At 41.1% G+C, this 16,157-nt stretch overlaps 1 protein-coding gene across 1 annotated transcript in view; it reads right to left on the bottom strand.

Moving 5' to 3' along the window:
• The window catches only part of TMED10 (transmembrane p24 trafficking protein 10), a 44,708-nt gene that overhangs the window by 3,601 nt on the left and 24,950 nt on the right, over positions 1 to 16,157 (bottom strand). Inside the window, exons 3-4 of the mRNA XM_005561812.5 lie at positions 12,972 to 13,045; positions 659 to 785 (exon numbers count right to left, since the gene is read on the bottom strand). Of these exons, the coding sequence (XP_005561869.1) occupies positions 659 to 785; positions 12,972 to 13,045 (201 nt within the window). The remainder of the gene's footprint in view (positions 1 to 658; positions 786 to 12,971; positions 13,046 to 16,157) is intronic.

Here is a 16,157-nt window from a genome sequence, read left to right on the forward strand (position 1 = left end):
ATTAACTTCACTCTGTCCCTAGGTCTAATAGTAGGATTTCAGATAATTTTTTTTTTTAAGTTCATTATCCTGGCTGGGCGTGGTGGCTCATGCCTGTAATCCCAGCACTTTGGGAGGCTGAAGCAGGTGGATCATGAAGTCAGGGGATCGAGACCATCCTGGCTAACTCTGTCTCTACTAAAAATATGAAAAATTAGCCGGGCGTGGTGGCACGCGCCTATAGTCCCAGCTACTTGGGAGGCTGAGGCAGGAGAATCGCTTGAACCCAGGAGGCGGAGGTTGCGGTGAGCCAAGATCACACCACCGTACTCCAGCCCGAGCCACAGAGTGAGACTCCGTCTCAAAAAAAAAAAAAAAAAAAAAAAAGTTCATTATCCTATATATAAATGTTGAAAATAACAAAGCTTGCTGCTATCAATTTGATATGGGTATAGACTAATTGAGGATGCTGTCAACTGCCTATCACAGTAGCAATTTCTACTCTCTTGAAAATCTAACAAGGCTCATTTACCTTTAGCAACAACAGCAGCGAAGTAAGCAATTTCCCTTCCATATACCCGCCTTGGCAAAACTGAGAAAAGGATACACCAGAATTGAAAGTTTGGAGACTGTCTCATTTATGGGTCACTTAAGAAGTAAGAGTCGCCTTCCCCCTCACCGTTGGTATCACGCATCTCCTCTTCTCTCTTCTTCATGTAGGCAAAATCATTAACAATAGATTCTGAAAGGTCTTCTAGGCGTCGCAGCTCTACCTCTAACGGTTTGAGCTTCTCAACTTTTGCAATCTGGAAAAGAATGGAATATTTTCAGCTCTCTGAAAACATCGCTTCAGTCAAGAACATAAAGAAGGCAACAGAAGAGTCTTTTTTAAAGTTTCACCAGATTTAAATTCTCTCCTATCAATCATCCTAACATATTTTAAAATTTGGGCTTGTTTCTTTCCCTATAGACTGTATCTTTCCATTTCAGACCTTTTTTTATACTTTAATTTTGACTAAAATCTCTTTACAAGTAATATAATAACCGCAGGCTATAAAGCAAGATATACTATTGTCTCAAGATTTTTACTTTTTTTTTTGAGACAGAGTCTTACTCTGTTGCCCAGACTGCAGTGCAGTGGCATAGTCTTGGCTCACTGCAGGCTCGACCTCCTGGGCTCAAGCAATCCTCTTGCCTCAGCATCCCGAGTAGCTGGGACCACAGTCATGCAGCGCCACACCCAGCTAATTTTTGCACTTTTTGTAGAGATGGGGTTTTGCCATGTTGCCCAGGCTGGTCTCCAACTCCTAAGCTCAAGCAATCTGTCTGCCTCAGCCTCCCAAAGTGTTGGGACTACAAGTGTGAACCACCATGCCCAGCTGATTTTTGACTTTAGTAAAGCACTTTACTTTGCCCTTCCACTCATGTCTAAGAAGTAAACAACATTATTAATATAATAAATGTGAGTCATATTAGGTCAAACCTGGTTTTAGAAGAAAAACCACTAAATTCATTAAACCTTTGACAGTACATATGAATGTGAGCATGTGTTATTAGAGCATTAAAGTAATACTTCAAAATACACAATTAGAGAATTCTGGTTTGTTCATATAAATCCTACAACAACTTTTAAGGTTTAGTATCAGAGCTCAGATGTGAGAAAACTGCACTGAATTTTTTATGCATTTTTTTTTCTTTTAGAATGACACAGTTATCAAAAGAAATCTCCAAGGAATTCCCTGTATGCTGAGGAATGAAGGATGTCAGAAAGAAATTAACTGTCTTCTGTTCTCAAGTTAGATCCCTAAGAAAACTCTTAAGAGTATCCAATAACTAGAGGCATCTATCACACCAAAGATTGCACTATTCTATGTTTTTTTTCTTATCAATCTTAGATTATGCTTTGCTTTAAAATGGGATACACCACCAGAGCTTTCCTGATTTTTTTTTTTTTTTTTTTTTTTTTTTTGAGATAGAGTCTCGCTCTGTTGCCAGGCTAGAGTGCAATGGCACGATTTTGGCTCACTGCAACCTCCGCCTCCCAGGTTCAAGTGATTCTCCTGCCTCAGCCTCCTAAGTAGCTGGGACTACAGGTATGCGCCACCACACGCAGCTAATTTTTTGTATTTTTAGTAGAGGTGGGGTTTCACCATGTTGGCCAGGATGGTCTTAATCTCTTGACCTCGTGATCCACCTGCCTCGGCCTCCCAAAGTGCTGAGATTACAGGCGTGAGCCGTCACGCCTGGCCAGCTTTCTAGATCTTAAAACTTCTACATACCAGTTGCTCTTAAAGTTTCCACGTAGAGAATTCTTTAATAACTATCTTTCTTTCTTTTTATTAATTTAATTAATTTATTTATTTATGGAGTCTCACTCTGTTGCCCAGGCTGGAGTACAGTGGTGTGATCTTGGCTCACTGCAACCTCTGCCTCACAGGTTCAAAAAAATTCTCCCACCTCAGCCTCCTGAGTAGCTGGGATTACAGGTGTGCGCTACCACACCTGGCTAATTTTTATATGTTCAGCAGAGATGAGATTTCACCACGTTGGCCAGGCTGGTCTCGAACTCCTGACCTCAAGTGATCCACCCGCCTTGATCTCCCAAAGTACTGGGATTACAGGTGTGAGCCACCACATCTGGTTACACCTAATAATTCTGTTTCTATATCTGCTTCTTTACTCCCTATTTATTTACATTCCCTATGGCCCACTTTTTTTCCTCTCCTTTGTTCAATTCATTGTCCTTGTTCTTTCTCTTTGTGAAATGTTAACAGCAGTTAACAAGGGATGAATAGGAGGAATTTATTTTACATTTTCTTATTACATTTTTCACTAAATGTGTGATGAACAAAAGTTATTTAAAATAAAACAAACTGCTGTTAAGATTGGGATGTAAAAATTGAGTTTATATTTAAGGTTCATAAAAATATGGTGATAGACGCGATGATACACCTACGTTTTCTCTCACCAGATGCACATTTTCTTGCATTTATAAAATGTTGGCTAGAGTTAACGGTGTGACTGGTAACTGCAGAACAGCTTCTGGGTGTAAGATTTAACCAACAGTTAATGCACAGAGCTAACTTTCTTAAGTGAATGGCCAAATGCCAGGTTTTGTCATTAACCCAGAATGTATATCTATTCATTGATCTCATATAGAGCTGCAGAACAAAAAAACATTCCCCAAGAAAAATAAGAGGAGCTATACAAGCTGAACCTTAGTCTAACATCTTCCCTCCTGCTCTATACTTCCCCACTCTGAGCTTCCTAAATGAGACAGTATAAAGGAAATGGCATGATACTTCTTAGAGATAAATTATTTAAAGTTCCCTAAATAGAAACTTGCAAAAGAAACTGGAAGTGAAACTACGGCTGTGCCTCTGCCAGCTGAAAATGATATTAAAAAAAAAATTACACTAAAGCCTGTTGAATCCCCCAGCCCCTGCTTTCTTTCTTTCTTTTTTTTTTTTTTTTTGGTTAAAGGACAATAGTCCAGAGACTTAAAACCCAAAAAACAATGATGGAATTAAACCTGGTACTAAGATGGCTTTTGTAGATTACAGCCCCCCATAAGCTGTTCTCAATCCCTTTACAGTAATAAAATTTATTTTTTAGTTGTACAACCAACACATAAATATAGTCTTCTGCTAAAAATTTAAACTATCCAGAAGCAAAGAGAATATGAACCAAAAGTCTACCTTCATGGTTCCTCAAATCCCACATTGCTTTCCAGAGGTAACGATGCTTATAAACTCGATGTATTATCTTTCCACACCTTTTTGTCTGAGACACTATGCTTTTATATGTAAATGTACACAAAAATATAACTTAAAATATATTTATAAATGGCATCATACTACACATATTGTTCTACAGCTTTTTTCCATTTAATAAGATATTTCCAAAAATGGCAGTGCTTATAAATTTACCTTATTCTTCTTAACTGCTGCATAGCATTCCACATTGCTAGTATTCTACATTGTTTAGTTAATCATTCAATCCCCAACCCCTTTTCTAGTACAGGTGCTACTCCAGACTCTATACCTCTATTCATAAACAAACAGTCAAATTCCTATCTTCAAAGCTGATTTTATTTCCTCCACAAAATCTCTGCTGAGGCCAAGCATAGTGGCTCACACCTGTAATCCCAATACTTTGAGAGGCTGAGGCAGGAGGATCACTTGAGCCTGGAAGGTCAAAGCTGCAATGAGCTGAGATCATGCCACTATACTCCATCCTGGGAGACAGACTGAGACTCCGACTCAAAATAAATAAATAAATAAATAAATAAATAAATAAATAAATAAATAAATCTCTATTGAATCCCCTCTTTCATCCAGGAAATTATTTTCAGACCTTCATTAGTGTGATGAAGGTCTCATTTTGGTCTCAGTTCCTAAAAGCCATTTTTGCCTAATAATTACCTTCACTCATGATACTAATTTAAAATCTAGAAAGCTTAAAGAAATCTCAAGAGACTAAAACAATACTGAAATCTAACTTGCCATTCCAAACACCTAGTACACCATGGATACTCAATAGTAAATAACAACAATCATGGATATATTTCTACGTTGAATCTAAACCTAGAAATCAAAATAATATTTGGAGGAAATCAAAGAACAAAAATCTTTTCAAACCACCAAAATCTGACAGACTTAACAATTAAATGCTATTAAGGAAAGCAATTCCACCTTCCTCCATGTGAGAACACAGTGAGAAGGCAGTATGCACTCAGAAGAGGGCACTCACCAGAACCTGACCACACTGGTACCCTGATCTTGAACTTCCTTGAATCCAGAACTATGAGAAATAATTTCTGTTGTTTATTTTATTTTTATTTTATTTTATTTTTGAGATGGGAGTCTTGCTCTGTCACACAGATTTTCCTGCCTCAGCCTCCCAAGCAGCTGGGATTACAGGCGTGCGCCACCACATCCAGCTAATTTTTGTATTTTTAGTAGAGACAGGGTTTCACCATGTTGGTCAGGCTGGTCTCAAACTCCTGACCTTGTGATCCTCCTGCTTCAGTCTCCCAAAGTGCTGGGATTACAGGAGTGAGCCACCGCACCTGGCCTGTTTATTTTTCCAAAAGAAAAAAATTAGCCAGGTGTGGTGGCTCACGCCTGTAATCTCAGCACTTTGGGAGGCTGAGGCAGGTGGATCACTTGAGGACAGGAGTTTGAGACCAGCCTGGCCAACATGGTGAAACCCTGTCTCTACTAAAAACACAAAAATTAGTTGGGTGTGGTGGCACACACCTGCAGTCCCAGCTACTCAGGAGGCTGAGGCATGAGAATCCTTCGAACCTGGGAGGCAGAGGTTGCAGTGAGCCGAGATGGCACCACTGCACTCCAGCCTGGGCTGGGTGGACTGTGTCTCAAAATAAATAAATAAATAAATAAATAAATGAAGAAGTAGTAGTAGTGTTTAAAAAAAAAAAAAAAAAAAAAAAAAACACACACACAACTTCATTGCAGGCTGGGCGCAGTGTCTCATGCCAGTAATACCAACACTTTGGGAAGCCAAGGCAGGTGGATTGCTTGAGACCAAGCTGGGCAACACAGCAAGACCCCATCTCTATTACAAAGTAGTAGTAATAATAAAGAAAAAAAACTTTACTACAAGAATATATAACAATAAACTTTTATTACCAGCTTAAAACAAATGTAAAAAGTTTCTTGTTTTTTTAAACATTTTAAGACCTTAACGTTTTTTCTGAGTTCTTTTTTTTTTTTTTTTGAGACGGAGTCTCGCACTTTCCCCCAGCCTGGCGTGTAGCGGCGTGATCTCGGCTCACCGCAAGCTCAGCCTCCAGGGTTCACGCCATTCTCCTGCCTCAGCCTCCTGAGCAGCTGGGACTATAGGCGCCCGCCACCACGCCTGGCTAATTTTTGTATTTTTAGTAGAGACTGGGTTTTACTGTGTTAGCCAGGATGGTCTCGATCTCCTGACCTTGTGATCTGCTCGCCTTGGCCTCCCAAAGTGCTGGGATTACAGGTGTGAGCCACTGCGCCCGGCTCTGAGTTCTTATTATGTGCAAGGTACCAAGGTAAGTTACGATCTTAAGCTCTCACAGCTTACATAGTAAGTCATAACCATAACATACGGCTTTATGTAGTAACTTCTATAACAAAGACACACATTAAAAACAGAGTTCTAGTCGGGAGGACAAAGTGAAGCTTAACAGCAAGTGCGTGAGCTGGGTCTCCCAAGTTGGGCAGGACTTCTAAGAGGGCATTCAAGGCTGAGGGGAACCTGTAAACCAAAACACAGAGGGAGTAAAGTGCAGGCATGTTTGGCAACTATGAATAGTCTAGACTTAAGTAGTCTGGTGTGCTAGAAACTAGACTATAGGATATGTGTGCATGTACCCACATAACTGCCACACACTTGTGCTTGGGGAGGGTAGGGGATAAGGGGATAACAGCAAATGACAGGCTCAAAAGTTAGGCTGAGACTAAATTGGGGAAGGGGATGAAAAAGGTAGAATAATGAATCAGGGTCATTCATATATGCTCACAATGTGGTATATTTTGTAATCTCATTTAATCCTCGTAACCCTACAAGGTGAATATTTTTATCCTTAAGTTTTACAGATGAGGAAACTAAGTCTCAGAGGTATTAAATATACTTGCCCAAAGTATCACAGCTTGGTGAGTTGGCATTAGAATCCAAGTCTATGTGAGTTTATTCTGTAAGTACCAGAAATGTAATAAAGAAAACCAGATGACTATACTAAGCTTTTCCTGAATCAAAGGTGAAAATGAACAAGCTATATTACGTCACAAGGATCTATATAGGTTGTCCTATTTGCTTGACTAATAAAGTTTGACTAATAAACTTCCTGGGTTTCCCATTGCTATTATTTTTGCAGGGCCACAGAGTAAAATTTTAAAACGAATCATGTAAGTATTCTCAAGAAGACGCTCTTTACTTGCTCAGGACTAAGCGTCTAATAAATAGCACTGAGACTTTATATCACTGTACAAAAAGCTAAAAAAGAAATCCTCAGTATCAAAATTCCCACTTTCTGTTGTTCTGCTCTTGTAAACAGTTGATTAAACTGTTGAAAGTATCTGTAAGAATGCCAAATTATACATGTTTCATGAAGGCAGGCTGGTATTCTATTCTACTTTCCTTCATCACTGGAAGCATGAGGTATGTTTTGCCAAGTCTGTAAGACAATGTGCACCACAGGTTCTCCAGTAGGGGCTGACATTCCCCTGGCAGGCTGCATGTAGTTGTTAAATAATCAAAGGATGTTATAACTTCAAGGTACTTCATTTTGCAGTGAGTCCCTCATTTTTCAAATGAGGAAACTAAAGAGTCCATAAAGTTACTCAGCCCTTTGGGTGCCCAACCAAAATTAACAGTACCATGGTCTCTTAACTCCCTACTCAGGGTCATCACAGCATTTAAACTGCCAAACTCTGCTGTAAAATTCGAGAACAGAATCCTTGACTTCCAAAAGCATTTATGCTCTCTGTACCCAAATCTGACCTATCTTTCAAGCCTCCTTGAAAGCTTCCTTCAACCACTCCTGTCCATGCTCTCTCTTCCCTGAAGCTCTACAACACTTACTGTGTCACACAGTTAACACTCAATCATATATTGTCATATTCACAAATTGTTTTATTTTTATCCTATCCCTTCACACTAGTTTGGCCCCTGAACTCAAGGAAATTAAAATGATTTATAGTTTATATAGTCTTAAAGACCTGATACATAGTAAACACTTGTAATTGATCTGTTCTGCCCACTCTATGCCTTCTTCAAAGAAGGCAACTTTCTCAAAGTAGCTAAGTGCTGCTGGTCCCCTGAAGCAAGTGTTTCTTGTATACTAAAAGCACTCTGCATTTATTTTTTTTCTTATTTTTTTCTTTTTCCTTTTTTTGAGATGGAGTCTTGCATTGTCAGCCATGCTGGAGTGCAGTGGCATGATCTTGGCTCACTGCAACCTCCACGTCCCAAGTTCAAACAATTCTCCTGCCTCAGCCTCCCGAGTAGCTGAGATTACAGGTGCCTTCCATCACACCCAGATAATTTTTGTATTTTTAGTAGAGACAGGATTTCACCATCTTGGCCAGCTTGGTCTTGAACTCCTGACCTCAGGTGATCCACCTGCCTCAGCCTCCCAAAGTGCTGGGATTACAGGTGTGAGCCACTGTGCCTGGCCTGCATCTATTTTCATAAGGCCTGCCGCCTAGGAGAAAGCCTTCTCTACCACCATATCTATGAACATTTTTTTTTTTTTTTTTTTTTTTTTTTTGAGACGGAGTCTCGCTATGTCGCCCAGGGTGGAGTGCAGTGGCCGGATCTCAGCTCACTGCAAGCTCCGCCTCCCGGGTTTTTACGCCATTCTCCTGCCTCAGCCTCCCGAGTAGCCGGGACTACAGGCGCCCACCACCTCGCCCGGCTAGTTTTTTGTATTTTTTAGTAGAGACGGGGTTTCACCGTGTTAGCCAGGATGGTCTCGAACTCCTGACCTCGTGATCCGCCCGTCTCGGCCTCCCAAAGTGCTGAGATTACAGGCTTGAGCCACCGCGCCCGGCCTGTTAACATCATTCTTACTGGTCATGGTAGGTACCATTTGGAAAAGCTACAAGTTACAAAGCCTTTTCCTGTATAACACCTCCAAAATACTGGTAAAATTAAACTCTTCTAAAACCATATCCAAATCTTCCATTATAATGAAGATTTGAATCTAAAGAGTTTACAGAGTTATAAGTAACTGTACCAAGAAACGGTATTAACTTTCTGAAAAAACTGCTTCTTAAAACAGAGGTGTTAATCTAACCTCTAGGGAATCTCTAAATTCTTTTCCTTGGTGGAGCATCAAGATCCAAGACAGAAGCTTCTTGTGACAAGACAAATTCAGTCAAAGTAGTTTGCTGCCTCCACGCCTCCCACCACAGCCCCTACCAACTCCAGGAACACAGCAATAAATGTGAAGACCATCTACTCTAACACAAGCAAGATAAACATAACTGGGCTGGTACATTGGCTCATGCCTGTAATCCCAGCACTTTGGGAGGCTGAGGTGGCTGGATCACTTGAGATCAGGAGTTCGAGACCAGCCTGGCCAACATGGTGAAATCTTGTCTCTACTAAAAATACAAAAATTAGCTGGGTGTGGTGGTGCACATTTGTAATCCCAGCTACTTAGGAGGCTGAGGCAGAAGAATCGTTTGAACCCAGGTGGCAGAGGTTGCAGTGAGCTAAGATCACGCCACTGCACTGCACTACAGCCTAGACGATATAGTGAGACTCTCTCAAAAAAAAAAAAAAAAAAAGGATTTTGGATCTAGTACATGGAATCAGAGTTCCTCCTTCCTGAGAGCACTCAGATAAACAGAACTTTTGGACAGCTGTTGCTCCAACCAGGGCAGGTGTGTTTTTGGTGTATCTGTTGATAGCCAATGACAGACAAACAGAACTGCTAGGCAAAACGGTATTTTACTCATGGGACACACAGATAGCCCAGGAGTTAGAAGATGCGTCAGATAGCTCCTTCTTTGTTGGACAGTAATTGCCTGCATTCTCCCAACTGCACATTCAGACAGTAAGTCCCTACAAACAACTGTTCTAATTCACAAATCACAAGCTAAAAAGAAGTGGCTCGGTTCACATCCTGAATCTACAAAGATACACCCTCTGAAGGGCAAAAGCAAGACAGTGGTCAGAGGTTCATAAAATACAATACAGGAACTCAAAATCAAAAGCGCTTTTTTTCTGAGGACAGAGGCATTCTTTCTCATTAAAGAATCAAACAACAAGACTTAATGCTTCTTCACAGTATGACAAACACTGTCTTCCAAATAGTATCATCTTACATTTGTATTGTGTTACATAGCAATTTCACATGGATTAACTAATAACAATTTAGGTAGGTAGTGTGGTACAATTACTATCCAATCTTACAGGACCACATGGGATTTCAGAATTATGAGTCCACAAATATGAGGGAGAGACATGTTGGACATGAAGAAAATTAAAGAAGTGTGCCACATTACCAAATCTTAATACTGATGCCAAAGGTTCCAAATCCTCTGGAGGTAAAGCCTCTCCATTATCTCAAGGGCCTGAAATTAAATCGTTCAAGTGATTCTCTTGCTTCAGCCTCCCAAGTAGCTGGGACTACAGGTGCCCGCCACCATGCCCAGCTAATTTTTGTATTTTTAGTAGAGATGGGGTTTTCGCCAAGTTGGCCAGGCTGGTCTCCAACTCCTGACCTCAAGTGATCTACCCAACTTGGCCTCCCAAAGTACTGGGATTATAGGTGTGAGCCACCGTACCCTGCCAGCTAACAGCCATTTGTAAGCAAAGTTCAAGGGAGCCTTGCTGCAGACTGAAGAAATGGCTGGTCTTTGGACTGTGTCATAGCCATTCCTCCTCTACATCAATTTGGTCTGCTGCTGGGGGGCAGGGGTGAGGGGTAGGAGAGTGGGGACACATGTTAAAGTAGTGGGGAGGAGTTTCTTGGTTAAGAAGTAGAACCTTGGAGCTGTGTTGTAACTACATGCATAAAAAAAGGCTTAGGACATGTCAGACATCTGAAGCAGGAAGCAGGCAAAGGAAGCACCGTGGTTTCCTTTGGGTTGGGATTCCCCTCTTGGGTTAAGCAAAAGGTCAGGAAAGGTAAAGCCCCTTTCCTAATGTTTATGAAGTCCAAGGATGATGGAAATTCCAGGAGGTATAGGGGTTCTAAAATGCTATACGACAACTAAGTTGTGTCCAAAGCATTCTTTATTTAAACCCACAATAATGTCATCTGTTTTTGAGGAGAACTAGTTACATCTACTGTCTAATAGGGCATTGATGTGTTGTTATTTAATAAATACCCTTGGGTTGGGCAGGGTGGCTCATGCCTGTAATCCGCCAGCACTTTGGGAGGCTGAGACAGGCGGATCATGAGGTCAGGAGATCGAGACCATCCTGGCTAACGTGGTGAAACCCTGTCTTTACTAAAAATACAAAAAATTAGCTGGGTGTGGTGGCGGGCGCCTGTAGTCCCAGCTATTTGGGAGGATGAGGCAGAATGGCGTGAACCCGGGAGGCAGAGCTTGCGGTGAGCCGAGATCCCGCCACTGCACTCCAGCCTGGGCAACAGAGCAAGACTCCATCTCAATGAATAAATAAATAAATAAATAAATACATACATACCCTTAATGACAGCCAACATGTTGGAGAAAAAAATTACAATAGGTAAAATTCCACAGAGTACAAATTCAACTGAGAATGGTCCACAGTTCGGGAACAGAAGCAGTAACCACAAACTAGAAATCATTTCACCTATTCTTCCACCTCATAATAATGACATCTTCCCTTGTGTTTTATATCTTACAAAAGCACTTTAAAATAATCTTATTTACATATAATTAAGATTCTTCTGAATCATGAAGGTTTAAAAAAATTTTTCAACTTACTCTTAAATTCATCAAATAAAGAGGTTTTCTTGTTTTATTTATTTAAATTAAACTAGCCTGGAAACAGAATTGAAGCAATTGAAAAGTCTCTACTGGAAACTGTCTCCCATTCACAACTATATCACTTGCTCCTACTTACTGCCTCTAAAGAACGCTACCCAGTTTCATTCAATTGAGGATTTGAACAAGGAAAGAGCTGCAATTGTTGTACTACTTCCTGTTGCAGAATTAACCAGTCATTTCCAATCTTCTTCCATTTTAGGATATTTCCCTTCCCAAGTCCTGTCCAAAGAGAGAGCAACTTCTGTTCCACTATTCCTAGACAATTTTCCTAAATCACTTAAACCAGTTTTCCTTCATTTACTTAGTTTGCATTCTTCAAAAGCCCATTCTATTTCCTGTACCCCACTCCTCCCTCATGCCCTTACGTACTGTTTTGCTGGGTAAAAATACTCTTATCTTTCTGTAAAGATCAATTATCTAGTCTTAAATAGTTCTTGTGGTTTTTCAAAGGTGTGCTTTGTTTGAAGAACCCTTTTGTGCTGCCCCCAAAGTCTCGCAGAGATGAAAAAGGCTGTTGCCCTTCTCCTCATTCTGTGCACACCTCCATCTCCCTGTCACCCAAATAAATGTCAGTTTTTATTACTCTATAATGAATACTTCCTATCAGCATCAAATTTCTATTATCAACATTCCTAGTCTCTTGTAGCTTCTTCCTCCATCCTGCCCTCTTCCTTAAAAGTCTGAAATTATTTTAACTCAAAACTATATTTGACTATTGTTATTTCCCAAAGACAAAACAGTTGTTCAAGACTAAACAGCACTGAATGCATGCCCTAGATATATATATATATAGATATATACAACTGTTGGTCTTGGGGAAAAAGTCTTAGGAATTAAAAACAAATCACTTTTCTTAACCTTGGGCATTTACAAATAACTGAATTCCAGCTTTAAAAATGTAAAATATCTGTCTCTATACAACACACACACACACACGGTTTCTGCCTCAAGAGAACTAATGCCATATGCTTCAGTGTTTTATCAAACCCACATTTCTGTGGGACAGTTAGTTCAGTCCTTTGGCTGACAGCACAGCCAGAATTAGTCTTCAAGGCTGTTTTTTTTTTTGAGATGGAGCCTTGCCCTGTTGCCCAGGCTGGAGTGCAGTGGCGCGATCTCGACTCACTGCAGCCTCTGCCTCCCGGGTTCCAACAATTCTCCTGAGTACACTAACTGGGATTACAGACGCACGCCAACATGCCTGGCTATTTTTTATTTTTAGTAGAGATGGGGTTTCACCATGTTGACCAGGCTGGTCTCGAACTCCTGACCTCAGGTGATCCACCAGCCTCGGCCTCCCAAAGTGCTGGGATTACAGGAGTGAGCCACCACGCCCGGCCAAGGCTGTTAATACAACTTTTTGTTCATGGCTGGCTGTCACAAGACTGCTAAGAAACCACAGCCTTTTGGGCAAAGCACAGCCTGTTGGCCTGCCGAGGTCACAGAAACCTCACAGCATAGCACACTGCTGCCTCCTCTGGCTGTTACAGCAGGACATACCTCTTCGTAATTTTTCGCCTCCACTCCATGCTTCATGTCTAGGATCACGAGTTGGTCAGGTATCCGCCCTGTTCCTGAGAAAGAAATCAAAGGATTCATTGTGTGGAATACTTAAAATTCCGGGAAATTACCCACCCACCCACCCGCCCTCCCTCTCCAGAACCCCTACCCTCTCAATAGAGGGAAACAGCCACAACTCCTCCCCCTGCTCAGTTGCAGAAAATTCTTGGCTCTGGCTAAAATCACAAACATTCCAGACAAAGCCTCTATCTGTGTGGGGTGCCGGAAAGCAACAAGAACATGCTGCTGGCAAACATCTCTGAGCAGGCGAGGACACAAGATACTGCAACTGGTACTACAGAGGAACAGAACAGAAGGGAAAACACACAGGCTTATTGAATTGGGAAATAAAACTCAAAAATCAAAACAGTGTGAAATTGAGTGGCATATAAATCAAGAGATAGTGGCCAAGAACTTCGGCTGAAAATGTGTATTTCCACATCTGAAAAGGTTGCCCTGTCAAATTTTGAGGGAAGGCCATGATGAATTAGGATTACTGGGTATGTGCTAAGCTTAGATTTACTTAATATAAATCTAAGTACTGAAAAGAACATAAGTTTTATCTAATATTCCACTTTAATTCAAACATTTTGATCAATGTATGGCCTATTTCAGTAGGAGTACAATGTTACAGAGCTATTCCCACTAAGCCCTTAAAAGAGTTACAACAGTTGAAGAAAAAAAAAAAAACTTTACAGTAAGAGTTCAAATCTCAGGGATGCTTCTTATAATAGAGTTCATGTCAGAAGAGTTGATCTGATTCAGCTGGATCAAAGAGGCATACTAATCTTAAATCATCAAGTAGGAGAAAGGAAAAGACCCAAACAGCCCCAGAAAACTGTTCAGCCCCAATCCCCTGGAATTCACCTAGTTATAAAATTTACAACTGCCTGCATGAAATCAGAAGTTCTGGGATACACAGTACCACTGAAGCACTGGGGTTCCTGAGACCATAAGCCACACTGAATGGTATTGTACCCTCTGATGCCTGAGAGACACTGTAAGTTTTCTGAAATGAACTGAAGTCAATTCAGTAACTACTCATTGAGAACTCACTAAGTACTAGAACTGTGCTGGAGATTTTAAAGGGACATGCTATGGCTTAAATATGCCCCTCTCAAAGTTTATGTGTTGGAAACTTAATCCCCAATGCAAGAGTGTTGAGAGGTAGAACCTTTAATTTTATTTATTTATTTAATTAAAAAAAATTTTTTTAAGATAGGTTGTTACTCTGTCTTCCAAGCTGGAGTGCAATGGCACGTACCATCATGGCCTACTGTAGCCTCGAACTGCTAGGCTCAAGCAATCCTCCCACTTCAGCCTCTCCAGTAGCTGGACTATAGGTGTGAGCCACCGCACCCAGGTAATTTTTGTATTTTTTGTAGAGACAGGGTCTCACTATACTGTCCAGGGTGATCTGGAACTCCTGGGCTCCAGCGATCCTCCTGCCTCAGCCTCTCAAAGTGCTGGGATTATAGCCATGAGCCACTGTGCCTGGCCGAGAAGCAGGACCTTTAAGAATTGACTAGGTTATGGGGCTCTGCCCTCATCAATAGATTAATGTCATTATCATAGAAGTAGATTTGTTATAAAAGTGAGTTCAGCCCCTTCTTGCCCTCCTGTGCATTCTCTTGCCATGTGATACCTTCTGCCATGTTACTGTGACACAGCAAAAAGACCCTCACCAGATGTGGCCCCTTGATGTTGGACTTTCCAGACTCCAGAACCATGAACCAAATAAATTTCTACTGTTTATAAATTACCCAGTCTGTGATGTTCTGTTATAGCAGCACAAAATGGACTAAGCCAGGATACAATCCCTGCCTTCAAATAATTCAACTGGGATCTAAGACATATACACAAAACGACTACAGTGAAAATGCAAAGCACTGTAAAATTTTAAGCCAAAGGAACTGGTTCAGACAATCCCAATATGGAGCAAAGGGAAGAGGAGGGAAGACAGTAGTTGTGGACAGACTTCACTAAAGAGGGAACACCTAAAGGCAGGACTTAGGCAAAGTACTCTAGGCAGATGGCAAAGCATGAGCAAAAGCTCAGATATTAAAATCGGAGTACGGCATGTTTGAAAGACAGTAAAGAACTTCTTTTGGGATGGGTGCAGTGGCTCATGCCTGTAATCCCAGAACTTTGGGAGGCCGAGGCAGGTGGATCACTTGAGGTTCGAGTTCGAGACCAGCCTGGCCAACATGGTGAAACCCATCTCTAATAAAAATACACAAACTAGCCAGGCATGGTGATGCGTGCCTATAGTTGCAGCTACTCCGGAGGCTGAGGCATGAGAATCGCTTGAACCCGGGAGACAGAGGTTGCAGTGAGCTAAGATCGCGCCACTGCACTCCAGCCTGGGTGACAGCAAGACTCTGTCTCACAAAAAACAAACAAACAAAAAAAACAAAAAAATAACTTCTTTTGGATAGATTGGAAAGATTAATTTAAAAGCACAGAAATATAAATAAGACTGCACAGGGTAAGACTGAGAGCAAAGTAAGACAAGCCACAGTGTCTTCTGAGCATGAAAACAACAAACAAAACAAAACACAATGTCGCACCCAGAGTGTTCTGTTCTCCCAAATCCAATGTGTAATCCTGATTATGCCATTGTCCACGGAAGATGTAATGCAAATTTTTGATTTTCTTTCCTCATTGAAAAAGTTGTGAAACTTAAGCAGTTCACAGCCCCACCTGGTCCAAATGATCAGGATATCTTCTTACGTACAGTCTTCCAACTACCTCCCTGATTGTCACAGCACAGTACAGTCACGCACTGCATGAAGACAGTTCAGTCGAGGACGGACTGCATATATGAAGGTGGTCCCATAAGATTATTATAATACTGTCTTTTACTATATCTTTTCTATGTTTAGATACACAAATAGCATTGTGTTCCAACTGCCTACAGTATTCAGTACAGTCACATGCTTTACAGGTTTGTAGTCGAGGAGCAATAATAGGCTACACCATATAGCTGAGGTGGGTAGTAGGCTATACCATCTAGGTTTGTGTAAGTACACCTGATATTTGAAGTACACTTGATATTTGCACAACAAAATCGCCTAAACACCATTTCTCAGAATGGTCCAAGCAAGTCTCCTGCCTCAGCCTCCC

Source organism: Macaca fascicularis, chromosome 7 (genome assembly GCF_037993035.2).
Source record: "Macaca fascicularis isolate 582-1 chromosome 7, T2T-MFA8v1.1".
Lineage (NCBI taxonomy): Eukaryota > Metazoa > Chordata > Mammalia > Primates > Cercopithecidae > Macaca > Macaca fascicularis.